This window comes from Heloderma suspectum, chromosome 5, assembly GCF_057233095.1.
Source record: "Heloderma suspectum isolate Gila_16-S chromosome 5, 16-S_ref, whole genome shotgun sequence".
In the NCBI taxonomy this organism is placed as follows: Eukaryota; Metazoa; Chordata; class Lepidosauria; order Squamata; family Helodermatidae; genus Heloderma; species Heloderma suspectum.
This window is the reverse complement of record NC_139462.1, coordinates 87,707,182-87,734,548: the sequence shown is the minus strand read 5'-3', so window position 1 is coordinate 87,734,548 and position 27,367 is coordinate 87,707,182. Positions and strand designations below refer to the sequence as shown.

The following is a 27,367-nucleotide window of genomic DNA, read 5'->3' as shown; positions in this document are numbered from 1 at the left end:
GATGGAATAAGTTCATGAACAAGGCATGCTGAACTTGCCTTGCAAACATACTGTAGATGTCAATAGAATAGAGAGTAAGGAATAGAGAGTAGGCGGATGGTGCCTTCTCAGAAATCCCCTTCCCACCTAGCTGGTTCCCATTCTAGAGAAACATCTTGTTGCTAAAGGTATAAAAATAGCTCCATACTAAAAATTTACGAGAACTTCAAAGCTGCACTTTTCAAGATCACATTTACCATATGTACGAAACATTACACTTTCAAATTATAGAGTTATCTCCATAATTAATTTGTCCTTCCCAAGCACTGGAAGTATAAGAAAGAACATCACTTATTAATAACCTCTTAAGTGGATGAATCTATAGGACAAAATCCTCCTCCTAACCACATTTTTCTCTCACAAATGCACAAGGAGCAGCATCACCTCATCTGCCAGCTGTGGGCAAAATGAGAAGCAATTAAGAACATCAATCACAGCTCTGAAAAATGGCTCCTTTCTTATGCACACAGCTTTTACAAATTCGCATGTGGTGGTCTCAGTACTTTCCCCACAAGATGCCACATGTCAGTTTTTTAAGAGTTCCATGCAGCATGAGAGACTTCCCATTCAAAATGCACTGTGTATTCGCTTCCTACCAATGGAATACAAAGAAGGTCATATAATGGAAAACTCCCTTCCCTCAGTTCAAGGTTTTTAAAGCTCAAATCATCTAGGCCAGATGTAGGCAACCTTTTTCAGCCTGTGGGCACGTTTAGCCATTTGAGAACCTGTCTTGGGCACCACAAAGTGGCTGCCATGGCTGGCCACCATCTTCATTTCCCTAGAATGTCTCTGAGCATCACCGTGTAGCAGTAGTTGGAGGCCTTCACTTTCCTTTGAACCAATCCAAGTTGCCACCAAGAAAATATGTTAATTTAAAATAAATTTAAAAAATTAAAAGTGGGAGGAGCAAGGCCCTTTGGCAGGAACCGAGAAATGTGTCCAGGGGTGCATTTGTGCCCATGGGCACTGTGTCGCCTACCCCTGATTTAGGCAGACCCCCTAAAAGATTAAAGGAATTGTGGTGCTGGAGAAGACTCTTACGAGTCCCATGGACTGCAAGGAGGTCAAATCAGTCAATCCTAAAGGAAATCAACCCTGAGTGCTCATTGGAAGGACAGATCCTGAAGCTGAAGCTCAAATATTTTGGCCACCTAATGCGAAGAGAAAACTCCCTGGAAAAGACCCTGATGCTGGGAAAGACTGAAGGCAAAAGGAGAAGGGGATGGCAGAGGATGAGATGGCTAGATAGCATCACCGATGCAATGAATATGAACTTGAGCATGTTCCGGGAGAAAGTGGAGGACAGGAAGGCCTGGCATGCTATGGTCCATGGGGTCACGAAGAGTCGGACATGACTTAATGACTGAACAACAACAACCCATTATATTTCCTGCATAGGAAAAGCTGCCTTGTGCGTTATGAGAAACATAAATTCCATGTTACTCATGTGTGCTTGTCACATACCAAAGAGTAGATATAGTTCTGTCTCTTGTAAGTGCACATTTATTCTTGCAGGTAGCCTTTTACATGCATTTCGTAATCCACAGTAATCTAATAAAATATAGTGATTAGAACCAACCAAAATGTCACAAAATACTGACCAAGCTTTTGAGTTCTTCACAGTTCTTTATCATGTACAATGTTAAAGAAAAGTGGGAGGGGATGTCAAAGAAACAGTTGGCAAACACATTTAAATGGCTGTGTCACCCCATCTCAAGAATATTAGATGGAGCTGAAAGAGGGAGTAGAGAAATGAACAATTACAATGTGTCCCTTGATGCTCAGGTGGCCTCAGTGACACAGAGTGCCTTCCACCAACTTTGGTTGGTGGCCCAGCTATGCCCCTATCTGGACAGGGATAACCTGGCTCCAGTTGTCTATGCTGTGATAACCTCCAAGATTACTGCAATGCACTCTATGTGGGGCTGCCTTTGAAGATGGTTCAGAAGCTGCAGCTCATGCAAAATGCAGTGGCCAGATTGATAACTGGGACTAGAAGGTCCACACATATAAGACCAACTCTGGCCTGCTTGCACTGGCTGCCTAAATGCTTCCAGGCTCAATTCAAGGTGCTGGTTTTAACCTACAAAGCTCTACACAGCTTGGGAGCACAATACCTGATGGCATGCCTCTCCTGAAATGAACTGACCCATACAGTACACTCTGCATCTAAGGTCCTCCTCTGGGTGCCTCCTCTGAGGGAAGCTCAGAAGGTGGTGATGAGGGAGAGGGCCTTCTTGGTGGTGGCCCCCCATCTGTTGAATGGGTTAAGAACTACAGTCAGGGCCAGAAATACTGGAACAAGGATAACTGTTTTGGCAGTTGGCCTCTGTACACCACCAAATTGAAGTTGAAAGGAAACACACCCAGATGGGAGCAGTCAGGGCTTTCAGCTGTAATTCAAGGGGTTTGACAAAAGTGAGCACTAACCATTCAGGAAGTACAGCCAGTGGCATACACACACACCCCATCATTGGTGGCTCATAAGTAATGGAACGAATGGCTGACAAGCAGCTGCAGGGCCAGGTGTGGCCTGTTTCCTGGGTACCCCATGACCAATCAAGCAGATAGAAGACCTGGAGGTGGTTCTGAGTGTTACATTTGCATTTGGTAGCTGTTCACTGGAACTCCCAACATGAGGTCCAAAGAAGCATCCATGTGAGTGAAGGAGGCCATCATTAGGTTGAGGAAACAAAATAAATCCATCAGAGAGATAGCAAAAACAGTGGGAGTGGCCAACACAACAGTTTGGAACATCCTGAAAAAGAAGGATTTAACTGGCAAGCTCAGCAACTGCAAAAGGCCTGGGAGACCACGGAAGACAACTAAAGTGGATGACCGCAAAATTCTGCTCATGGTGAAGAGGAACTCTTTCACAACATCTAGCCAGGTCAAGAACACTCTTGCAGAGGTAGGCATGTCATTATCAACATCTACAGTCAAGAGATGGCTTTATGAATGTAAATACAGAGGCTTTACAACAAGGTGCAAACCAGTGGGAACGCTCAAGAACCGAAAGGCCAGATTAGCCTTTGCCAGCAAACAAATTCCTTATCTCTGGAAATTTAAGCAAATTCCTTATCTCTGGAATAAGATTCTTTGGACTGATGAAACCAAGATTAACTTGTACCAGAATGATGGGAAGTGAAAAGTATGGAGAAGGAAAGGAACAGCTCATGGTCCAAAGCATACCACATCATCTGTCAAACATGGTGGAGGCAGTATGATGGCATGGGCATGTATGGCTGCCAATGGAATCGGGTCACTGGTGTTTATTGATGACCTGACTGCTGATAAAAGCAGCAGCATGAATTCTGAAGTGTATAGAGCTATACTTTCTTCTCAGATTCAGCCGAATGCTGCCACACTGATAAGACGCCGCTTCATACTGGAGATGGATAATGACCCAAAACATACAGCAAAAGCTACCCCAGAGTTTCTGAAGGCAAAGAAGTGGGATGTTCTTCAATGGCCAAGTCAGTCACCTGATCTCAACCCAAAAGACCATGCTTTTCACTTACTGAAGACAAGACTGAAGGCAGAAAGAGCCACAAACAAGCAGCAGCTGAAGGCAGCTGCAGTAAAGGCCTGGCAAAGCATCTCGAAGGAGGAAACTCAGCATTTGGTCATGTCCATGGGTTCCAGACTTCAGGCAGTCAGTGACTGCAAAGGATTTTCATCCAGGTATTAAAGGTGATCCTTAAGTTTGAAATGATGTTGGTTTGTTCCATTACTTAGAACCACCAACGATGGGTGTGTGTATGCCACTGGCTGTACTTCCTGAATGGTTAGTGCCCCACTTTTGCCAAACCCCTTGAATTACAGCTGAAAGTCCTGACTTCGCTCCCATCTGGGTGTGTTGCTTTCCTTTCATCTTCAGTGTGGTGGTGTACAGAGGCCAACTGCCAAAACAGTTATCCTTGTTCCAATATTTCTGGCCCTGACTGTATTTCTTTTCCTAGGCATTTGGCAGCACATAATGAGTTTAATCAGTCCTGGATGTGTCTGTTCAAAGCTGTTTTTAGTTATATGTTGTTTGTGTATATTGTCTGTATGCTTTATGTAAATGGCTTTTAAACTTTATATATTGTATTTTAATGTTTTAAGTTCTGTAAACCACCCAGAGTTTCAGCTGTGGGGCATTATTATTATTATTATTATTATTATTATTAGAATGATCAAGAGTTGCGAGTACCTGCACCTTTAAAAGTTGCTTGACCCACAGAATTTATCAGGTGATGCATTCTATTCCATATGCATTCTATTTACCACAAAACTGCCAAAGGCATGTGTGACAGAAAAATGAGCAGAAGAATGACTGGCACTAAGGAAATGTGATGGAATGATGGGTTGAGTCAGAGTGACTGACAGGTAGGGAGTGTCAGTTGGGAAAGTCACTTAGAGATCAAGGCTATGGTCCCTGAGTGAGCATCCCAGGGACCATAGGATGGCTCAAAAAATCCCTTCCAAGGTCAGAGATGGCACTCCAACCTTGGAAGGGGGAGTTGGAGATCTACCCCCTGATGTTGACCCTAACCCCTCACAGCAGAGAGAACCACTCTGGCTGCCTCTCTGAGGTCAGAAGATCAGAGAGAGGGATTCAGTGGGCAGCGAGAAGAGGAGATTGGAAAGGCCAGGATATGGTTTATCCTGAAATGAACTTCCTTCCCTCTTCCAAAGCACTGTCATTAGACAGGCTGAAAAGTCTGTCTAGCAAAAAGAAAGGAGATCGGAGGATAGGGAGGCAAAGATTGCCCTTGCTGCTCCTCCTGCCCTACCGGCTTCAGCCGAGCGGGGCATAGGAATCTCGGAATCCTCTAGGTTCGGAGGCTTCTGAGCAGTGAGGGCCCAGTCCATAGGACTGCACCCTTAGAAAGGGGAGTTTAAGGGATTAATGGGATCACCAAAGAGAGAGAGAAAAGGGAATAGTAGGTAAAAGGGTGATCAGGATACTCATTGAAAGGGGGAATCAGTTACGTTAATCAGATAGATCTATTATTTATTTTTCTTTATCCTATGTTTACTTGTTTTGAATGTTATGTTCCATAAATACATGTGTATTGATTTAACTACCTGTGTTCCAGTCTGGGTGGATTCGGAAGTTAAAATATCTTGCCCTACATACTGGCTTTTAATAAGTGCTGTGCCCAAAATTTCTCTGACTTTTTTTTTATCATTCTCATTCAATTTCGTGGAAGATAAATTGCTTTTGAAAAGAAATTCAATGGTGAATATTTTTTTGAGAAATTCACATTGGGGTTGGGGTTGGGTTTCTGGGGCTGACCTTACTTAGGAGGTGTCCGAGGACTGAGCACAAGTGTCCTGTTTTTCATTGTACAATCATCTCTCTGGCAGCCTGTAGCCTCCTCAGCTTCCTACACTTCAATTAAAGCCCAGTTTAAAGCACGATGAGGTAATTCCTCCCATAGGGATTTTTCAGATCAGGACATGCAGGCAGCCTGTGGGGCTAGCTGTAACTGGGTAAGCTCAAAAACCCCACAAAAATAAATTATAAAACATCCTGAATGTTGCAGAACAATAGAAACCTCTTTCATGGGGGGGAGAAAACTTTCAGGATATTGGAGAACAGATTTTGGCAGTGCACCGACTCTGCCTGATCCCTGGAGCTGGACACAACACTGCCCCCATTTGCATCGCGGTGGATGCAAACTGGGGGCCAGCCTGCCAAGACAGTGGATGCTGTTGCAGCACGAAGACCCCTCAAACCCTTAGGAAAAAAGAAAGGAGCTGTGCTACAAGCCCTGCCAATGGGGAGCCCTACCTGGGAGAAACTGTAGAGAATTTCTCCTTGTCCTGGAGAAATTTGGTGAAATTGGCTCCCAACTTTCTCTGCCCACAAGTAAGGTGGAGAATTTCAAGAGGCCATTTGTGCACAGCTCTACTTTTAATTACATGGGCAAGTATATAAAAGGGAGAGGCCTACTGCTCTCTGTAACGCAGAAGAAGTTGAATACAGGTTATTTGGAGAAATAATAGGGGACATCTGTACTTGTTGGCAGACCGAGTGTCTGACCCAATGATCTCCAGGCACCAGGGCCCTGAAGGGGACCTCTTGACCAATCTGGAGCCCTCCAGATGTTTTGGACTTCAACTTCCATCAGCCCCATCCTGCATGGCCATTCCTCAGGAATGCTGGGAGTTGTAGTGCAATACATTTGGAGAGCAGCAAGTTGGGAAAGGCTGACTTAGAATGTTACAGCATGAGAGCCCAGCCAACAGGGGAAAATGGCAACCTTCCTTGTGAAGTGATGACAAAGGTATAAATCCTTGGACCCGGAGTCCAAAACCTCCTATCTACCTCTAAAGAAAAGACTCCAGTCAAGCTAATTGGAAAACATGGAATTCACAGATGAGCAACAAAAGAAGCAAAAACTTCACCGGAAAAAACCTTAAATCTAATTACATCTCATCTCACAGTTGTCTAACACACAAGGGTTGTAGATGCAAGAGGGCCGAGAGGCTCAGTGGAGAAATAACTCTATAATTATTTGGTATTTGGACAAAATTTATTCTGTCTTTGTACTACCTGTCCTCTATTAGTGTATTTGTCAGTCAGAGGACTAGAAGCTGAACACACACAATGTTCATGAAGACTTGGACTTAGTTATGATTTTTCACAAGAAGAAGGAAACAAAAGTAATAGCCCCTTGACATTACTTGTATAGTCTAAGACTTGTTTTACATGCCCAGTGTTCACACTTGCCTTCTATTTCTGGATCGGTTACCATTTTGCACCAAGATGGAATCAATTCTTTAACCAGCTGACAAAAAGCCATAACTATTCATAGCAAAAATGTGAAGTGCTGGAGGGGGAGGGTCTTTGATCAAGCCTATGCAACTGAATTTCAGACAGAACAAGTGTACAAGAAGGAAAGAATTGGCAGGTGGTTACATGTTTTCCTTCCTATCTAGCCTTGCTGGATGGGACCAAGTCACAATTGCCCTCCAACCAAGTGACAATCAATCCATCAATCGTGGAGAAACTCCAGTCAGGAAATAAAAGAAAGACACTAGATTACAAGCCACCTTTCCATATCCTATGCCATCAGGCAATACACAGGAGTCATTTTAATGGCAGAGATAACCTTGAAGGCACACTAGATAAGGAACCTATTCAGGTCAAATTAGCTAGTATGATATAAACCCTTTTCAGGCATTTTCCACAAGTATGAGAATAAGGCAGAGGAAGCAGGCTCGGTCCCCTTTGTACACATGTTCAGATGCATACCTGCAACATGCCTACCTGCCTATGCAATCTCTGCCTGTGTGGGTCCTATGGGGCTTAGAATAAAACTTGCCAAGACCTGAACTGAACAAACATTTCTTTAGTTAGAACCACATGCACACACATACACACATATATACACAATGCAGCAATTGCTGACATAGGACTAAATGCCTAAGTAGTTTGTTAATACAAGAACAATGCAACCCATAGTCCCTCTTAGTCACAGAGAGATATGTCATTCTTGCTTGCACCTTGGTGGTCACCCAGCCCAAACGTTCTTCTGGTTCACCAAAGTCCTGGGCATTTCAGGTGCTCCTCTGCAGCCAACGTTAGCTCCCAGCAACAGGACAATAACAGCAAATGGCAATTCAGAAATTGTGGCTTGAAGGTCATACCCCATCAATAACAATGCAAATATAAATTCCAGAGATACAAAAATGGATTTCTCATCCCCTAGCAATTCAATTAAGTATTTAATTTACCTTACGTGAGGTGACAAGACAGAGTCCATAATTATTCAGCTCTCTAGCATTCACGTCTCCGGTAGAAGAAGAAGAACCAATTCTTCTTATTCCCAATTCTCCCCTGAGTGATGATTGTGCTCCTGCAGGGCTAAAGCAACCAGCTCATGACGGTTACACATACATCTAAAAAAGCTAGGTACCTACTTCTGTGGAGAGTTTCCTGCATGTGTACACTTGTATGCATACAGGCATGTTGAAGACCCTTGGAATTCTTTTTGTTGGGAAGCATTCAATCATGCTAGGCCTAAGATCCTGGTCATAAACAGATATTTTAAGGCTAAAAATCTAGATGCACTTACTGCAGAGTAAGTCCCATTAAACACAATAGGACTTACTTCTAAGTAGGGATGTACAGATTTTGTAAAACAGATCTGTGTTTCACGGCTTGTCAGATGCCTTTCATTCCATTGCCCACTCATTGTCGGAATCTGATTATTATTTTTTTTACCAGAAATTCATTCTACTTGTGCTAATTCATATTAACTAATATGCCAGTTCCACCCCACAGAAAAGTGAAAAACCAGTCCACAAGTCCACAGAATCTGCATGTTCAGGAAAAGCCTGTCTGCTGCAAAATCCACAGGTCGGATTCAAAGAAATCTGAACTCATTTGAATTCTTTGCAGATTTCTCCAACATCCCTACTTCTGGGTAAAGGACGAGTAGGATTGTGTTGCATGTGACCACTGGTAAATCTGGGAAGCATTTTTCAGCAAATGTTGGGTTTCTCAGTTTCTGAGGATTTCTAGACAATTCCTTGCCAAAGAGGAAGACAATGATAGCAATTCATTTAGTCAACTAGAAGCTAGCAAAGATAAAATAAGAAAATGATTGTCAAGATATGTACTCTTTATCTTCAGGGAATAAACAGGAAAAGATGCCCTTAGGAAAACTCTTTGTCAAAAGGGTAACCTAGGCTGCAATCCTCCAGACATTTACTTGGGACTGGGAGGAAGTCCTATTGAACTCAATCAGAATTACTTCTGTAGACATGTATACAATTGCACTGTCATTGACATTACCTCAGGCGTATTGCATCATTCACCAAGTGTACTGTAAGAACCACAGGCTGTTTTAGGGTTGAGCAGCTGGGGCTCATCTGTTTGGCTCTACTCACTCAAACTGGGCACAGGGCTTAATTTGAGCAAGGACTCAGCCCCAGAAACTGCCAGTTGCCGGAATGTATACCTAGAAAATAATAAAAAGACAAGAGCTTCTCTCCACATCTGTTGCTGATTTTTTTTAGGAGTAATGGGTAGGAGAATTGACTGCACAGATGCATGTTCAAAGTCAGACATCAAGTATTCGCATTGAAGGGGCTTTCATGGCTCCGTTACTGTGCCACATAAGGAGGATGTTTTAAGAGTGTGGTCACCTTTATGAGGAACATAAGCAAAGTCAAAATTATTACTTTCTAAAATGTCTCAGCTCAAATGCCCCCACACAACTCCTTTTTAGAGTGTCTTTGAGCCTATCTAGACAATTCACTTCATATATAGTATGAAGCAATGCATCTTGTGTTACCCTGATTAATTAGAGGTGGGGAGGAAAATCATACTCGGAATGCAGCTCGCAGGCAGGGAAAGGCTTATCTTTCCCCTCCCCAGTGAGATTGGAGCAGACCCATGCATATTACTTAGATAAAAAGTCCTGGTTGGCACCGGTGTCTCAGGGCTTCTTCATACAGAGCTTTTATCCTGCTATTCAGATTGGTTACTCATGGAAGTTTGCGGGCCCTTCAGATGACATCATTAACCTTCAGGGCATCTCCCACAATAAATGACCTTTATTCCATTCTTTAAAAGATCGGTGATAATGAGCTATCAAATTACAGTTTTTGAGTTCCCTCATAAGAAAGGAAAACTGGCGATAAGAAGAGCTAGACCACAGCGCCATCTAGCAGCTGTTTAATGAAACATATGGAAGACTCAGATAAGGGGGGAAAGGCAGGGGAAGAGGGGGAGGAAGCACATGTAAAGGGAGCCTGTCATGATCCTGCGCTTAAAACAGAAGCATAAAGCCCCGTTTTAAATGTGGGATTTTAGGCTGCTGTAGAGATACTCTCAGAAACAAGTGGCCTTGTGGCTTTGATTTGTGCATAAAACTTGGAGGAACAAAGCTGCTACTACAATTTCTTCACAATCTTTCAATTTCAAAAAAGGAAACAAAAGTGTTGCTTCAGCAATTTTTGTGAAAAGAAAATTGCTCAAAAGGGATTTTAATGATGATATGGTTTGATCTCTCTTTAAGAAAAGCTCTTTTGATGGGTGAGGCAAGGCAGCTTCTTTATTAGGAGAGAGAGAAACCATTTCACTAGAGCAGAAAAGACAAGCTAATTTAAAAGCCATGATACTTCATGCAAAGATTCTTTTTAGACATCAGAAGTTTTTGTGGAAAATAGGGAACATAAAGTAGTATTTTAACAGTGTTCATTGTACAAGTGTTGGACAAAATGTGCCTTTAAAGTATAGCAAGTATCTTATTGAAGCCCCTACATCCTACACCACAATAATATTGTCTTAATTTGTCAGCCCTATAAAGTTCAGCCTCCTTTTTAAAAACCTTTTTAGACATTTAGGCATGGATCCAAAGAACGGTACAAGTCTGAAGAAGTTTTGGACTTCTGTTCCTTGAATACCCCCATGTTGCAGACCTAGGGTGGCCATGTGTCCTCTTTTACAGAGGACCATCCTTTTTTTGAAGGCATCCCCTATTTCAGCCTTCCCCACCCTAGTGCCCTCCAGATGTTTGGTACTACAGCTCCCACCATTCCTGACCATTGGCCATCCTGACTGGGATGAAGGGAGTTGGTCCAAAACATCTGGGGGGACCAGGATGTTATTAGGGTTCTAATAACAGCCCTATTAGAAGGGCTGTCCTATCCAATTCCAGTTTAAAGTTACCAGAAGAACTGTTGCCCATCACCAGTTAGTGCCTGGACAGCAGACTGAACAGGCAGGCACACAGGTCACCTGGGCTAGATCCACACTACTGCTTTATGGTGGTATTGAAGGGCACTGATTACTGTTGGGGCACAGTACACATTCTGTATACCGCTACCATAGTGTTATTTCCTGCTTTTTATTCCACATTATCCGAAATACGGCAACAAATGTCATTGTGTGTCCAACGAGGAGTAACTGTGCAAGAGGGATATAGCATTACCATGATGGGATCATAATAATATGACACAAAGTCTAGATCTGGCCCTGGTCACAGTTTTCTGTACAACGATGAGATGTACTGTATCTTTATTTAAATTATAATTATTTAGCTTATGCAAATGCTGTGCGAACTTGTGTCTTTTTGGGTGATGTGCTTCCTTTTTTTGGCCATTCATATGTGGCTCCCCCATTTGAAATTGATGGTAGGGCCAAAAGCTGCATCTGGTATGGCTTCATTGTCTTCCATTCAAGAGAAAGTCAGAAATTCCACTTGGCATGCCCAAGTCCTTAGGCAACCCCAGAGTAGCTCTTTGTATCCCAGACATAAACATTATTACAAAGGCCAAATAATTAAAACAATGGCAGGAGCTTAAGCATCTCACTCTCTAGCCCTGTTCAGACATTCAGAATTCAGATTTGCTAAACGCACAAGGAGGGTGCGTGGGCTAGCTTTTCCCCCTTCTGTCACCATTTTTGTCACTCTCCACATACAGAGCTTCCCGTATCTGTGGAAAATCAGGGTTCTAAATCACAGACAGAGCTTCCACAGACAAAAGAGGCTCTCTCCTTCAGAAAATTGCTCTCCACATGTAGACAGTGATATAAACAGTGATGGAGGGGCAGAGCCTGAATAGGGCTAGACACATTCTTTAAATGCGAAAGGCCCCCGCCAACAGTTCTGTATTATCCTGAGGCCTATTCAAATCCAGCTTTTTCTGATGGAAACCTATCAAAAATGCCCATTTGCAATGCCAATTAACAGCACTCACCCTTCGGGGTTTATTCAAATCAACAGAAATACAGGCAAACGTCAAGTGAAGCTGGGCCAGGTTAATGGCACCCACCCTTCACCTAACCCACTTTCAGACCTTTTTGAACCTTTTGGCTCCACATTAAGTGCAAATTCAATGGCAACTCAATAAACAGGCAAAGGTCATTTACAGAGGCATCAGTCCAGCGCTAGAGCACTTCTAGGCAAGAGTGGTCAGTAAACAGGCAATGGTCAAAGGCACAGCATTACCCAGCAACAGTCCCAAGACAGAGATCTGAAGCATGGCCATGGTCCAAACACAGGTAAGCAGTCAGATACAAACACAGTCCAAGGAGCTGTCAAAGCAGGGGTCCAAAGATTAGTAGCAGCAAGGTTCAGTCACTGAGCAAGGTCAGGGAAAAGGGTTCCAGCCACTGGAGCTGGAAAAGATGTTTTTCCCAGCAGTAGTAAGTTTCAACTGAAGGCTTCTATGCTGGTGCTTCCAGAGCCCCACTAGTGCAAATCAGTAAAACCTGAGTTCATTGAAGTTCTCTGAATTCCAACTCAAAGCTAGGGATGTCAGAGAATTCCACCACAGACTGAAATGGGATCGAATTCCCTTCAGTCTGTGCAATGGAAATGTGGAAATTGTGGAACGGCACCACAAGGTCCTGCAGAGCCAGCAGTCATGTGGCTTTTTTTTTTTTGTCATCCGCACAGAGTCGCAAAATTTTCATAAATAAAAACGTAAGGTAGTATATTCTGATAATAAATACATACGTTTTTTAAAAAAAAAATGAATTGTGCTCACCGCCTTGTTTGTGTGTGTTCTTTTTCAGTTGAAATCCTCCGTCTCCATTTACTTTCAGCCAAAACACTTCCTCCTCCTCCTCGGGGCTTCCTAAAACAAGGCTGCCCTAGGTGTGCCTGAGCGATGCACTCTTTGTTTAAAGCAATGCTGTTGAAAGAAAGAAAGAAAGAAAGAAAGAAAGAAAGAAAGAAAGAAAGAAAGAAAGAAAGAAAGAACCTTTTAAAATGACCATGCCAGTCTGGAGCCCTGCACGAGTATTATTCCCCCTGCTAGGGTTTCTATTTCCACATCCAGCCTTGTTGGTGATGTTGTGAGGCTAAAATGGAGAGGAGAACCAACTCTGTGCATGTCCACTCAGAAGTAAGTCTTATTGAGTTCAATGCGACTTACTCCTACACATATCAGCACCCCACTTGCCCCCAGCTCAGCTTTGTATTTCTACATCCAGCTCATGATCAAACCTCCTATTAGTTATCCCACTGGGTGACTTTGGGCTGGACTCTGACCACTACATCACACTTCTGTTATATGAAACTCATGAAGAAAAAGAGACAGTATAATGGAAAGTTCTTCCTGAAGCAGTCACAGCTGTACAAATGCAGCATGAAGGGAAAGATCAGCAACCTTCTCTTTGTTCGAATAAAAAGCACACTCTGCACATGCTCAGGGAATGGACAAAATGAGGAATAAACATACCAGGGAATATGAAGAACTATATTCTTCCATTATGTGTGTGTGTGGGGGGGAATCTCCCTCCATCCAGCTGTACCCTGAACCCCCCCCCCCATTCACCGAAGGGTCTTCTGAGATAACTAACAGGAGGTCTGATAATGAACTGGATGTGGAAATGCAAAGTTGAGCAGAGAGGAGAACCAACTCTGTGCATGTCCACTCAGAAGTAAGTCTTACTGAGTTCCATGCTGCGTATTCCTACACATGTCAGCACCCCACTTGCCCCCAGCTCAAAGTGTAATGTGCCCCAATGGTTATCAGTGCACTTCAATACCACAGCAGTGTAGGCCTAGCCCAAAATTCATCTTATTTCTCCCAGTGTCTGAGCAAAGCTGCCACCAGCATTCTGAGGTTTCCAGGAAAGGCTCTTACATGCATCCCTCTCCCTGTGAGGTGTGTTTGCTGACAGCACATGATCTGGCCGTCTCCTCAGGAGAGCCATAGGTGGGAGATAGAGCACATGCTTTGTGTGCAGAAGGTCCCTGTTCGAATCCCCAGCATCTCCAGTTAGTGTTGGAAAAGACCCATTTCTGAAACCCTGGCAAGTAGCTGCCAGTGTTGCAATGGTGGGGGGTCTCACCCGGATGAAAACTCAGGACGTTTTTTGGAGCCAGGTCTCAGCCAGGTCCCTCCCACTCCCAGCCTACTGCTGTGGTGCAGGTGGCTGGAAAAGCCTGAGATGAGTGGCGACAGCAGCCGGAGCATCTCCCTGGGCCTGTAGGCACCAGATTAGCAGAAGGCTACGAGATGAGGGAGCTGTCGTCGCTGTGGGAAGGAGAAAGGGAGTTGAGGGCTTGCGTGGTCCTTTGTCTTGGCTGTCTGCATGGAGAGAGCACCCGACTTTGTACGCTCCCCTTCCTCCGAACCCTTCCTTCCCCTCTTTTTGAACCTGCCTTTCTCTCCCCCACTCCACTGTGTATAAATAGAGAGCTGGGAAGAAAAACAAAAGCTCCAGCCAGGAGGAGGAAGAAAGGGAGGGGGGAAGAGGGAGGAGGAGGAGGCTGGGTCCAAGAAAGTTCCTGCAGCCTTTCTGTGTTTTTCCTTCTGCTTTTTCCTGTGTGCTTAGTGGGAGGGAAACTGGGGAAGATGGAGTCTGTCTGTGTTGTGCCACTGCACAGTACATGGTCTTGAGGAGGTTACATTAAAAAAGGCAGGTGCAGGCCCCTAGAAGTTAATGGGTTATAAACCCTCATGGATTCCTGACAGGCCTCTTTGATTTCTTTATAATAACAAAACAGCCTATTTGGCTGTTGCATCTGAAAGAAGCAGTGAGTCAGTTTATGCCTCTTTCTTGCATGTGTGTGTGTGTGTGAGAGAGAGAGAGAGAGAGAGAGAGAGAGAGAGAGAGTCAACAATGTACATTAATAATGCAAAAACATTTTTCACTACATACTTTAGTGGAAATCATCTTCCATGCTTTCCTGGAAGCAAAAGACTTATATCTCTTCCATGGTAGAAAACTCAATACAAACACAAGCTTCTCCTTTTACAAAATGCTGTGCACAGTCATAGCAAACATCTCTCTCTCTCTCTCTCTCTCTCTCTCTCTCTCTCTCTGTTGTGTATGACAGAGGGCAGAATAGGAGGCTCACTAGGGACAGCTACTCTGGGGCCCATCATGGCCTTGAGCTGGCCCTTGCTGTGTGGCTTTGGGGATATCATCGTTAGCTGTGGCAGTAGCTGTTGTTTCTTGAACAACAAGTTTCTGTGGGTCCAGAGGAGTGTTTTTGTGTGCTGTGATTTCCCCAAGGTTGAGACATTGCTCAGAAGGCCACATAAAGGGTTGGATCCAGACTTAGTCTTGCTTAGAGTAGACTCACTGAAATCAATGGGAAAAGTTAGTCACAACTTATGACTATCTTAAGGTCCTCTGATTTCAATAAGTCTACTCTAAGCATGACTACATCTGGATCCAACTAAAACACCATAAGAGATGACTGAACTATGGATTTTGGACTCATGGGGGAAAAAAACCCTATGAAGTCGGTAGTCTCAGAGGCCAAAAAAGGCTGAAAGGAACCGAAACGGTGATCAACAGTCCAGACTGTTGCTCTAGGGAGAATATAACAAGATGTGTTTCTGGCACTGTGGGTGATGAATTGGAACTTCTGGAAGCTATTATTGCCTTCTTCTTGCTGAATCTCAGAAAGACTTACCCTCATCCTGCATTCATTGCTCAACAAAACTCCAAAATGGCTGAAAGCTCATTTTTATTGTATAATCTTACAACTTTGTATAATCTTAGAAGGGGGCGTGGCTGTGAGGGGGCATGGCTGTGAGGGGGCGTGGCTGTGACTATCATGAAGGGACCCTGCACTTCTGAATTTGCCTCTACACTACTGGTAGCCAGTCAGTGTAGACAATACTGAGCTGGATGGACCAGTGGTCTGACTTGATATAAAGCAACTTGCTCTTTCTATTAGCCACTGCTGCTTCTATTAGGGATGTACGAAAGGCACTTACCTTTCACGGATTATGTTGATGGTGTGGGGGGGGCGCTCCGTTCCTCTCCCCCCCCCCGAATCCTGGCTGGCCTGCTGTGCTCCGCAGGGATTCTGCGGAGCCGCCAGCCGGCTCCGCCAGCAGCCCGACATCCGGCCGCTGGCTAGCAGGGACGCAAATGGCGGCATCCGGCCGCTGGCTAGCAGGAACGCAAATGGCGGCATCCGGGCGCTGGCTAGCAGGGACGCAAATGGCGGCGGCCGTAGCTGCCGCCATTTGCGTCCCTGCAGTCAGCCATGATAGGCTACGTAAATGTTTACGTAGCCTATCATGGCTGACTTTAAAAAAAAACAAAAAACGCGCATACGCAAATGGCGGCGGACGCTACGCTATTTGCGTTCCCCTTATTTTCGCCGCCTTAGTCTACGTAAATCTTGACGTAGACTAAGACGTGCCAAAATAAGGAAGACAAATGGCGGTGGCCGTGGCAGCCGCCATTTGCGTACGCGCGTTGTTGTTGTTTTTTAAGTCAGCCGTGATAGGCTACGTAAACATTTATGTAGCCTATCACGGTTTTTTTTTTTTAACTTAGCCGTGATAGGCTACGTAAATCTTTACATAGCCTATCACGTTTTGTTTTGTTTTTAACTGGAAATGGCGGCAGCGGCCGGTCAGAAGACTGGCTGCCGGAGCCGCCGCCACCGCCGAACCGCAGCCGGAGCTGCCGCCGGAGCTGCCACCGCCAGGAAGATCCGCCCCAGTTAAGTCTCGTCCCGGGGGGGCAGGGGGGCAGACCGTTCTGCCACCGATTTGGGGGGGCTGAATGCGCTGGCATTTGGCCTCCCCGAGATCCATGGCAGAATTCTCTGACATCCCTAGTTTCTATTAGAAATTATAGAGCTCATTTCCCGCAGGAGGTTCAAGCTCTTCTCATGTTTTAATATGTTCATCTGAGAAGTGAGCACTGCTTTGTTTGAACATGCTTTTTATGGTATTGTCAGAATGTATTTTTTTATTGTCCTTCTGTTTCCCTGGTTTTTATTGGTTTAGTGCTATAGCTTCTTGATTTTTGCAGATTTTGCTGCTTGTTCCATTTTGCTGCAGATTTTGCTGCTGTTTTATTATTTGATTGGTTTGGTTGTTTTATTATGCTTGATGGTTTGTAATTCACTCTGAGGGCCCTAATTGGCTGAAAGATGTAAGGTAGAAATCTTTTTTATAAACAAATAACATCACTATTACATGTCTGATATTGTGGGACCCTACGGATAAATCTCTCATACCGCTGAAAGGTGTACTTGAGTATTAATATGTAACCTCACTGCATACAAAAGAGAATGAGGTAGGGAGCAATCCTATGCCCTCTTGACATTGTCTGAAGGGCCATAGGATAGTGGGGACTCCCCCCTTCGGTATCGGTGACAGCACTCCAATCCCAGAAAGGGGAGTCAGAGATCTGCCTACCTCCCCTGCCCCCTTGCAGCCAGTTCAGAAAGAACTGCACTGGTTGGTCTCCAAGGTCAGAAAATCGACCTCGGAGAGCAGGAAAGGGGGGCATTCTTGTAGGCAGGGAGGGGAGGAAATCAGAGAGACCAGGACACAAGCAATCCTGAGCCTCTTCCAGCCACCTTCCTTCCCCCTCTGAAGCCCATGACGAGCTGGGCAAAAAAGCCCATCTTGAAAAAAAAATAAGGATCAACGGGACAGGGAGGTAAAGATTGCCTCCACTGCTTCTCCTGCCCTGATGGCTTCAGCCCTGCAGGATATTGTATATACAGAAGCCTCCAAGTTCAGAGGCTCCAACAACCCATAGGATTGCGCCCTTAGAGACCTCCTCATGGGCTACCTCACTCCACAGAGCATGGCTGTCTATCGTGTGTGCTGGGAGGCAGAGGTACCTTAACCCTTGACTGCTGTTCGTTGATTTGCTCTGATGTCATAGAGGACTAGGCAGCTGAATGGAGGTATTACAATTAGATTATAATTCTAAGGGCAGTGTAAATTTAGTAGGTATATTTCACACACACCCTCTCTCACTCATACACTCACACACACATTGTGTGTGTGTGGGTGTGTACTTTTCTTTCCACCTGGTTTCATCTTTGAATGCTATGTTGACAATGGCACCAACAGAGAAATGTATCTCTTATCTGTTGCCTCCATTGTAAAATACTTTTTTATGGAATGGAGAAAAGCAATTCTTTTCTCCATTCTTCTCAGAGCAATGAAGCAAAGATTTACACAATGCAATGTTTTCTGCAAAAGGAACACTGCAGGGGATGTGTCAGAAAGCAATAGTTGCTTAATCAACTTCCTCGATATAGTATTACCAGAGGCAAGAGACCTCAGGTCTTGTTCTCATTGGAAAATGTTCCATAGGAATCTCAATAATGGGGAAGAAAGAGAGCTTTGTTACTCTGTATCTATAGTCTGCTACTGGTAGACCTGAACACAGATTTCCTTTACTTTCCTATACTCAATACTGACCCTTAGGGCTTTTGCACACATGACCATTTTTTCACACTTTCTTCACACTACTGATTTGTTGCATGGGATCCAACCATTTTCTCTTATGGTCAATTTCATCTGTGGTAGCACATTTTCCCAGTAACACAATATTTTATTCTTGGGAAAATACAATTCTTCACCAGGTATTTTGTCCATTTCTGTGGGTGTACTTTGTTAAGGTTATTCTCCTCCCCTGACATTGACCTATGAATCTGCCCCCCTTTATCATCTATACAGTTGAGAAATCACCAGTGCAGAAAACATTGCCAGAAGGTAAAAGAAGAGGAGACCCATTGCTTAGCACAGTATTTTCCCATGGAAGGTCTTGGAGGGGGAAAAAAAACAAAACTATATCTTAAAATGTAATAGTCTCACTTTATGTTAAATAGTTATTTTTTTAGAGGAACTAGTGTGTAGTTATTGTTTTTCATTCATTCTGTAACTGCCTTTAGTTAAAGAGAAAGTAAGCTAGACAAGGTAAAAAGATACTAAGAAAAATGAACTTCCAGTCAGAAGTGAATAATTTTAATTTTTAAGTATCTAGTGCAATCCAGAGAAAGTTTACTGTACCTAAGGGCTTTAATATGCAAGGCATTTATCATGTGCTTGTCATTCCCTACTCATGGTTGTTTACTGGTTCTTTAGACAACGTCGTTACCCTCCAGATTCACTTCTGTGTCTAACCACCATTTTTAGCGAGGTGGTTTGTTTGTTTGTTTTTTACAGAAGGGAAAATGCAGCATTTCATTGTGAAGTGAAAGCAAGCTTGATTTCCTCTTGTGTATTTGCGCTATTCCACTATACCACAGTGCCACCTAGAGATTATGTAGTGGGCAAGCAGGAAAGGAAACGCTCCTTATGCAGTTCTTGGATCTCAATTCTGTGACGAAACTGAACGTAGATACAGCAGATTCTTAGCCTTGTGTAGAAAAGCTCCCAATGACACTGCAACAACAATGTGGCTTGAATTCTTAACAGTGCTTTTATAGCTGCAACCATACTTTCAACTAATCCTAGACCTAAACCCACTGAAATAAATATACTTAGGCATGCCCAACTCTGCACAGGATCAGATAATTGGAAATACCCCTCTGAATTTAGTGGGCCTACTTCTGAGTAAATATGTTTAAAATCAAAAACAAGTACACTGTTTTTAATTGGCTTAAGCGCATTTTCTCTCTGTTAAGCCCACAGATAAGAACACACATTGGTCAACTCCAGTATGTGCAGCTACAAAATAAAACATTTTTCCACTTGAACACATACTTTTAGGATTATTATTTTAATTGGTTTTTAATTGCATATACAATTTGTCAGTGAGTTCAGTCTCCTTGTCTTCAGTGCTGGTAGCATTTCTGAAATCAAGAGTTTACAAAACTTCAGATATTTCTCACAGAATTCCAGAGCTGTTTGTCTTGTGTCATCTTCCAACTATGGTTAGGTCACTAATAGGGATGCATGAGGAATTTGATATTTGTGAATTCTGATATGAACTCACCCAGACTAATCAGAATGTGAAATCCAAAGGATAATGACATCTCCAAATTTTGTGATGCAGTAAACAGATTAAAAATGTGTTTAAAAATTGGTATTTTAGGATAAAAAATAATTATAACTATAGACCTGGAGATAAAATATGTTTAGAAATGCAAATTCTTGTGAGAAAATACATGCCAAACTCTGTACTTAAATAGAAATTTTCATGCAGATTTAAAAAAATAATAATCACAGATTAACATGGAAATGGGTCAGAAGTTCAGAACAGACTTTTGAATCAACACATGTGAAATTAACATTGGAGCAGAAATAGACTGATCCCTCCATCCTTAGTCACTTAGAACTATGAGATATTTTCTAGAATCCAGTCTACAAATTCAGCCACATTAGTGTAAACTCCTGGTTGTCCTGGGCGAGCACATCCTTCACCCCAGCTGGTAACGCCAACCAAATACCAGGTCGTCTGGTGTTTACATTGTAAAGGTCCACCCGAATCTCCCTAGAGCAAGGAAAGAAAAATCCCAAACAATTTTAAAATGGGTAGATGAGGGTCTTGATCTGGTACAAGAGATCTGAATTAACAACTGCAAAACAACTCTTGTCACTGAGAATGAAAACACACCACAAGAGGGACAGCAAGAAAGAGAAACAGATTCTTCATCTGAAGCCTGAGAGTCGTGTGTATCTAACATGAATCCCAGGAAATCCTTACAGTACGGTATATTAGCACAATCTCTCTCATTGCCTCATTCCACATGGTGCTACAGTGAGGCAGCACCGTGTAGGATCAGGCTCTTGGTTCTGAATGCTGGCCCTGGAATTGGATCCCAAACCCAGCACTTGTGCAGAAGCAGACACTGGCACCAGTGGAGGCTGGTGGCTCTGATGTCAGAGGGGCAGTGAATCCGCTCCGGGTTTCAGTCAGAAAGGTGCTGACTGAACCTAGGGTGACTAAAACCCAGAACAGATTCATCACCCACTAACATGGGAGCCACCAGCTTCCACTGACTGGCACCTGTCTGCCTAGGCACAGTCAGGCTGTACAATATTATTCCAGTGAAGCAGTGGGTAGGGGCAGCACACTTGAATTATTCCTACCAATTCTTAAGTCTTCTTCAAGTTCCAAAGAATGCATGAGGCCTCAAAGTGGGGACAGCTTCAGGGCCATGCACACTAGTCCTACCTCCATCATCCCCGTGTGTGTCAGGATCTGCCCCCACATTCCCCACCATGGCAAGGTCTGAAGCAGGATTGTACTCACATTCAGTTGAACACAAGGAGAACACTCTGTGTGATCAGGGACCCTGTCTTATCAATTGCACATGAGTAGAACCTCTGTTTAGACTTCCCTGCTTAATACAGGGAGGTGGGGGAAAGATGGGGGTGGCTCAGTGCATATGGAAATGTTGGGAATGGGGCCAGCATGTGCAGCCCCATTCCTGTCCCTGCTTTTAGCCCTCGTGTGTTCTACAGAACATCTGAATAGGGCTTTAGTGTCATCGTCATCATCATCATCATCCCACCCTTCTTCCAACAAGCCCAGGGAAGTGTGTCACAAAAGCACAGGAGGTGAAAAACAGTGATTGGCTCAGGATCACCCCAGAAGCTTCATACCTGCAAATCTACGCAGTCCAAATCTAACACGCTACTCCACTACACCGAACATGCACAGATTTGTCATATTCAGTTTGTCCAAATTTAATCGTAACACTGGCTACCTGACAAATGAGGCAGTGATGGATACACACTGCTACAGAAAAAGTGGGTTAGACAGCCCAAGTCACAAGTCCACTTGAAAAATCAAATGGAGCTTTTTACAGCTATTAACATTTTTAAAGGATAGTGAGGAGGGTGGGGAATCCAAGGGATTTGTAACAGAATTCTTAACATCCTCACCGATTCCCAGGATTCTTTGGCAACTAAACTGGTAAATATTTGTTTGTAGTATACATAGGCCCTAAGAAACAGAAAAGAAACTGTTACCTTACAAGCATCCCTTCCACCTTCTCTGTAGCCAGCACAGATCATCTTGTCAGTGATTTGGTATTGTTGGTACAATGACTGACATTCTGTATTTGATATTAGAGGGATTTTGACCTTTTGTAGAATGTCTTCTACTTGGCCTAAAATGGTATATGATAGAAAAGGGACAAAAGTGGGGTGAGGAAATATGTCAATGATGTGTTATCTCAGTAATTCCCAAACTGTGTGCCAGGACACATTAGTTGTACCGCAAGAAGCAAGAATGGCTCCAATGGGCCCAAACACCCCCTCACCCACCAAGGAGGCTGCCTGCTTCATCTCTGCATGATGTACTGCTCTGGCCTGCTTCCTTCCATGCAACTTCCACAAGGGATGGGTCACCTGTCTGTGCACCACAGGTGTGATTCCTTTGGGGAAAATTCACTTTAAAGCACTAAGAGCATTCTAGTATCAGATGAAGAACCTTCTGTCAGTTTAAAGTTACAGCACATACTGGTGCCCCGTTCTCACATGATGATAAATATCATCATCATATTATTATTAGCCTCCTTTGTATATTGAATGAACATTCCTTAAGTGGGAAGGGACAGGACAACAGATTCCACACACACTCTGCACCATACATGCTTCCTATCGTATATCTGCAACATGGCTATCCATGTACATTACAGACCAATATTGGTCTAAAAAGCAGGATGGGTGGACAGACAGACAGACAGACCGACAGACAGGCCAATTGCTATATTATGTTTTGAACTGAATTGGTACTAGACTGTATATTGAAATGGTGGTTTGATATGTATTCCTATTCTTGTGCTGTGAGCTACTTTGGGCACATCTGTGTGGAAAAGCAGCATACAAATAAAGTGATAATAATAACAAACATAATAATACCAATAAGCCAATGAGCACATCCTACTGCCACAAAACTGCCCTACCTACCTTACCTGCATTTATTCAACATGCAGAAAAGAGTCCAAGCAGAACTTGCTGGTCTCTGTGCCCCAGAGAATATAACTATGTTACGCTATATCAGATTATTCCCCTTTTGAGATGTAGCACTAAACTGTTGTGTAGCATTATGTGCACAAGCCTGAAGTTCACACTGTCCTCTGTCCCCTCTCCTCCTTTGCTGTAGCTGCAAGGAAGACATCAGTAGTATCTGCTTCTGCTTTTAAACAATGAGACTTCCCTGTTACATCTGAACTTGGGGAAACTCTGGTTAGCTTAAACCAGAGATGGCCCACAGAGTTTCCCCATCCAGTCATCATTGTCCTCCAAACCCTGTTCCCTGGAGGAATTGTTATCTCCAATGTTCTATAGATAGCACGTATAGCTTTCATTGGCTGTTATTTGTGTTTTCTTTGTGGATGCAGGTTAATAGGTTCATGCTGAATCCAGGCAAGACAGAGTAATGGTCCCAGGTCATAAAGGTACATGAGGCAGCCACCTTGCTGAGGCTAAGCAGGTTTGGGTCTGGTTAGTGCTTGGAGACCACCTGGGAACCACATGTAGCCACCTTGAGTTCCACAGTGGAAGAAAGGTGGGGTATAAATGTTATGAATAAATGTTAATGGGGGATTCCAATGCCTGTTACCAATAGTGTAACAACTGTACTGATGGATGTGCTATGAGGTCTGGAAGTTCTCCTTCATACAGCACTGTCTGTGGATATACAGGGGGCAACTGTAGCAAATAACACCTTTTCCATTTATAAAAGAGGAAAATTTCCTATTCTTCACATGTAAAAACATATAATCTAACATCATATTATCATTTGCAACAATTAGTATTGGTTAGTAGTATTTGCAATTTTTCAGTACCTCTCTCGCTTCTGTAACCCCATCCAGTCACCCAGCATTCAGTGTATCTAGTGTTCATTTCTTCTTTGGATGGCAGACATACAGGTTGCTCGGAGTCTAAATTTCCATTTAAAAAAATGGGGGGAGGGGTATTTTAATTTAAAAATACATCATATCCCTATTAGAACTCCAATCCTATTTTCTTCTTGGCTGGAACAATAGCCACTTAAAGTTAGTACAGCCAACTTACTTTAGCTTTAGATATAGCAATACTGAGTTCCTTAAGATAACATTAAGGATTTGGGCATTAACTTAAAAGTTCTACATACCACTGAAGTTCATAGGTCTGTCAAGTTTCATTAAAGAGATGTCATATCCTTTTTCAAATTGCGCATACTGAGGGTGAATAATAATCTGTGTGACGTTGAAGAACGTGGTATTGTCTCTCATTTCAGACTGTTTCAAAGTGCCGCTATAAACACGCCAAAGTTCAGGTAGTCTAAAGCTAAACAGAAGAACAATGAAGAAAGCCAAGATCATGCATTTGAGTGTGAGAATGTTTTTCCATCCACCTATGCAGGATATCTAACACCCAATCTAAACCCAAGTCCAGTTGTTCCCTCTCTTTGGGTTCTAAATTATTTTATTTTCATTTGTATTCTGTTTCCATAGGAGCAGCTGAGTTAATCTGTAGCAGCTAAAACAGAAACAAGAATTCAGGCAATTTGAAGACTAACAAATGGTTGATGAAGTGGACAGTGTCCATGAAAGCTTAAGCCGGAATAAACAAATTTGTATTCTTGTAGCAGCTAATTCCTCACAGGTAGTCCCCATTCTACAGTACTCTTCCAGCCCCATAAGATCTGGAAGCCCTTTTTAATATGCGATGGTTTCCTGAAGCTTCCAAGGGCCTTCCTTTCTTCTCATAAGAACATAAAATCCTAAGTTCTTGTGAATCAGTCCAGGGTTCTATCTAATCCAACCTTTCCCAGTCCATCAACCCCCTCCCCGATGTGTTGGACTTCAGCTCCCATCATCCCCATTCAGCATAGCCACTAGGTGTGCTGATTGGAGATAACAGGAATTGTAGTCCAATACAATTGGAGGGCACCAGGTTAGAGAAGGCTGATCCAGTCCATCTTCCCACTCTCATAGTGGCCAACCAGATGCCTCCAGGAAACCCACAACAGGACTTGTGGGCAAGACTCCTCTCCTGCTGTTGCTCTTCAGAAATTGGTATTTAGTAGCATACTACCACTGATGAAGCCACTGATAGGCCAGTCTTCCACAATCTAGAGGGTAAGAAGCCAAAAGATCAGCAAATGCCTGAAGCAAAGAATAGTCCATTTGATTTGATTACGCTTATATCTTGCTCTTCCACTTAATTTACCCAGGAAGTTCTGATTGGCTTAGATAGGTTCCCAGGCTGTCTCCCTTTCAGGAACTGACCAGGTGAGTAACTGACCTACTTACCTTTAACAATGCAACTGCATTGTGCAGTCTTAGTCTAGTCTATTGGAAGGAATGATGCACCAAACATCACATAACACAGTGCCTCTTCTTTTTGGATAACATTTCCCACACTTTGGGGAATGGCTAAAGCTCAGTGGTAGAGCACATGCTTTGCATGCAAAAGACCCCAAATTCACTGGTAGGGCTGGGAAAGACTCCTATCTGAAACCCAGGAGAGCTGCTGTCAAGTCAGGGCCAAAACAGACTTTACTTTAAATCCATATCTAGCATTCATTCAATGACAATGTTGGTGCCAGGCAGACCTCACTTGGGAGAGCATTCCACAATTGGGGGACTACCACCAAGAAGGCCTTCTCCCTTGTTGCCATCATCCAAACCTCCTTCAGAGGAGACACTTAGAGGAGGTTCTCAGACGTTAATCATGGTGTATGGGTAAGTTTATACTGCAAGAAGCCCTGCATCAGGTATTGTGGTCCCAAACCATGTAAGTCATTACATAAGCACCTTGAATTGTGCTCAGAAATGTATAGGCAGCCAGTGCAAGCAGGCCAGAATCAGTGGTATATGCTCAGACCACTCTATCAATCTCGCCACCACATTTTGCACAAGCTGCAGCTTCTGAACAATCTTCAAAGGCCGCCCCACACAGAACACACTGCAGTAATCTAATTTGGAGGTTAGCAGAGCATAAACTACTGAAGCCAGGTTATCTCTGTCCAGATAGGGGCATAGCTGGACTACCAGGTGAGCTGGTAGAAAGCACTCCATGTCATTGAAGCCACCTCAGCCTCAAGTGACGATGACACCAGGAGAACCCCAAAGCTATGAACTTTCTCCTTCAGGGGTAATGTGACCCTACCCAGAACAGGATGAACACCTTCCATCCCATCAGAAGAACCACCCACTAACAACATATCAGACTTGTCTGGACTGACTTTCAGTTTATTAGCCCTCATCCAGTCTACCATTGCAGCCAGGCACTGATCTAGCACATCCACATAGTCACCTGATTAAGCTGAAAAGGAGCAACAGAACTGCAGGTCATCAGCATACTGCATCAACACACTGCAAAACTCTGGATGACCCCCGCTCAATGGTTTCATGTAGATGTTAAATAGTATGGACAAAAATGACCCCCTGCAGAACCCCATGCTGGAGAATCCAAGGGGCCAAGCAATATCCCCTAAGCACCACCTGGAGCCATCCATCCAAGCAGGAGCAAAGCCATTGCAATGCAATACCTCCCATTCCCAGCTCAGACAGTCATCCCTGAAGGATACCATGGTTCATGTTATCAAAAGCCAGAGAGAAATCAAGGAGAATCAACAGGGTCACATTCACCCTTCCTTTCCCCTGACAGAGGTCATCATATTGGGCAACCAAGGCTATTTTCATGCCAAACCCCAGCCTGAACCCCGATTGAAATGGATTCAGGTTATTGGTCTTATTCAAGAGCATCTGGAGCTGGTCAGCAACAACACCTGCTCAAGGACCTTGTCTAGGAAAGGAACATTTGCCACCAGCTGAAATTTGTTAAGATGCTCTGAGTCTAAGGAGCATTTCTTCGGAAGTGGTCTCACCACTGCCTCTTTCAGGTGGCCCAGGACCACTCCCACTTGCAAGGAGCCATTAATCACTTTCCTGGCCCAACCAGCTCTTCCCTCAATGCCAGATTTAATAAGCAATGAGGGGCAAGTTTCCAATACAAAAGTGGTTGCATGAGCCTATGCAAGCACCTCATCAATGTCCTCAAGCTGTACCAGCTGAAACTCATCCAATGATACTGGACAAGAATGCACTCTGGATACCTCACATCCTATTCATCTGGTATAACAATGGTGTGTAGGTCCAGGCAGATGCAAGAGATTTTAACCTGGAAATACCTTGTGAACCTGTCACAATAGGCATCTGATGGTTTCATAACCTCCTCAGCACTAGCATATAATAAGACCTTAACAACCCTAAAAAGCTGTACTGGCTGAAATATAGAGAATGCAACAGAGGCAGAGAGGTAATGTTTTTTTGCCACAGCTTCATCTTTTTTATTTTTACTCCAGAGTAAGTGCAGAGGGCTCAGTCCAGATCTCAAAAGCCCCCTACCCCACATACTAGGGTCCTAATCCAGATCAGGGGCCCTGCACCTAACTTTAGAGTAAAAAATGAAGAGGGGGGAGATGTAGCTTCTGTATATGGATTTAAAGTAATGTCTGTTTTGACCCTCAGTGTAGGCATTACTGAGCTAGATGGACTTGTGTTCTGGCCCAGTATTAGGCAGTTTCCTATCTGTCACTTCAAGTCTAGCCTTCAAATAGTCCAGGAAGCTCATGTGCGGTCATGTCCTTTGTGAGATAGACAGCGTTTGCTAATACTACTGTTTTCAGAATTCATTC

At 43.6% G+C, this 27,367-nt stretch overlaps 1 protein-coding gene across 1 annotated transcript in view; it reads right to left on the bottom strand.

The window, feature by feature from the left end:
* Window positions 1-18,727: 18,727 nt before the first annotated feature.
* Window positions 18,728-27,367, bottom strand: part of KLKB1 (kallikrein B1) — a 43,584-nt gene continuing 34,944 nt past the window's right edge. The window contains exons 12-15 of the mRNA XM_084856628.1: window positions 23,834-24,009; window positions 23,526-23,621; window positions 21,703-21,842; window positions 18,728-20,218 (exon numbers count right to left, since the gene is read on the bottom strand). Of these exons, the coding sequence (XP_084712754.1) occupies window positions 20,063-20,218; window positions 21,703-21,842; window positions 23,526-23,621; window positions 23,834-24,009 (568 nt within the window). The 3' untranslated portion in view covers window positions 18,728-20,062. The remainder of the gene's footprint in view (window positions 20,219-21,702; window positions 21,843-23,525; window positions 23,622-23,833; window positions 24,010-27,367) is intronic.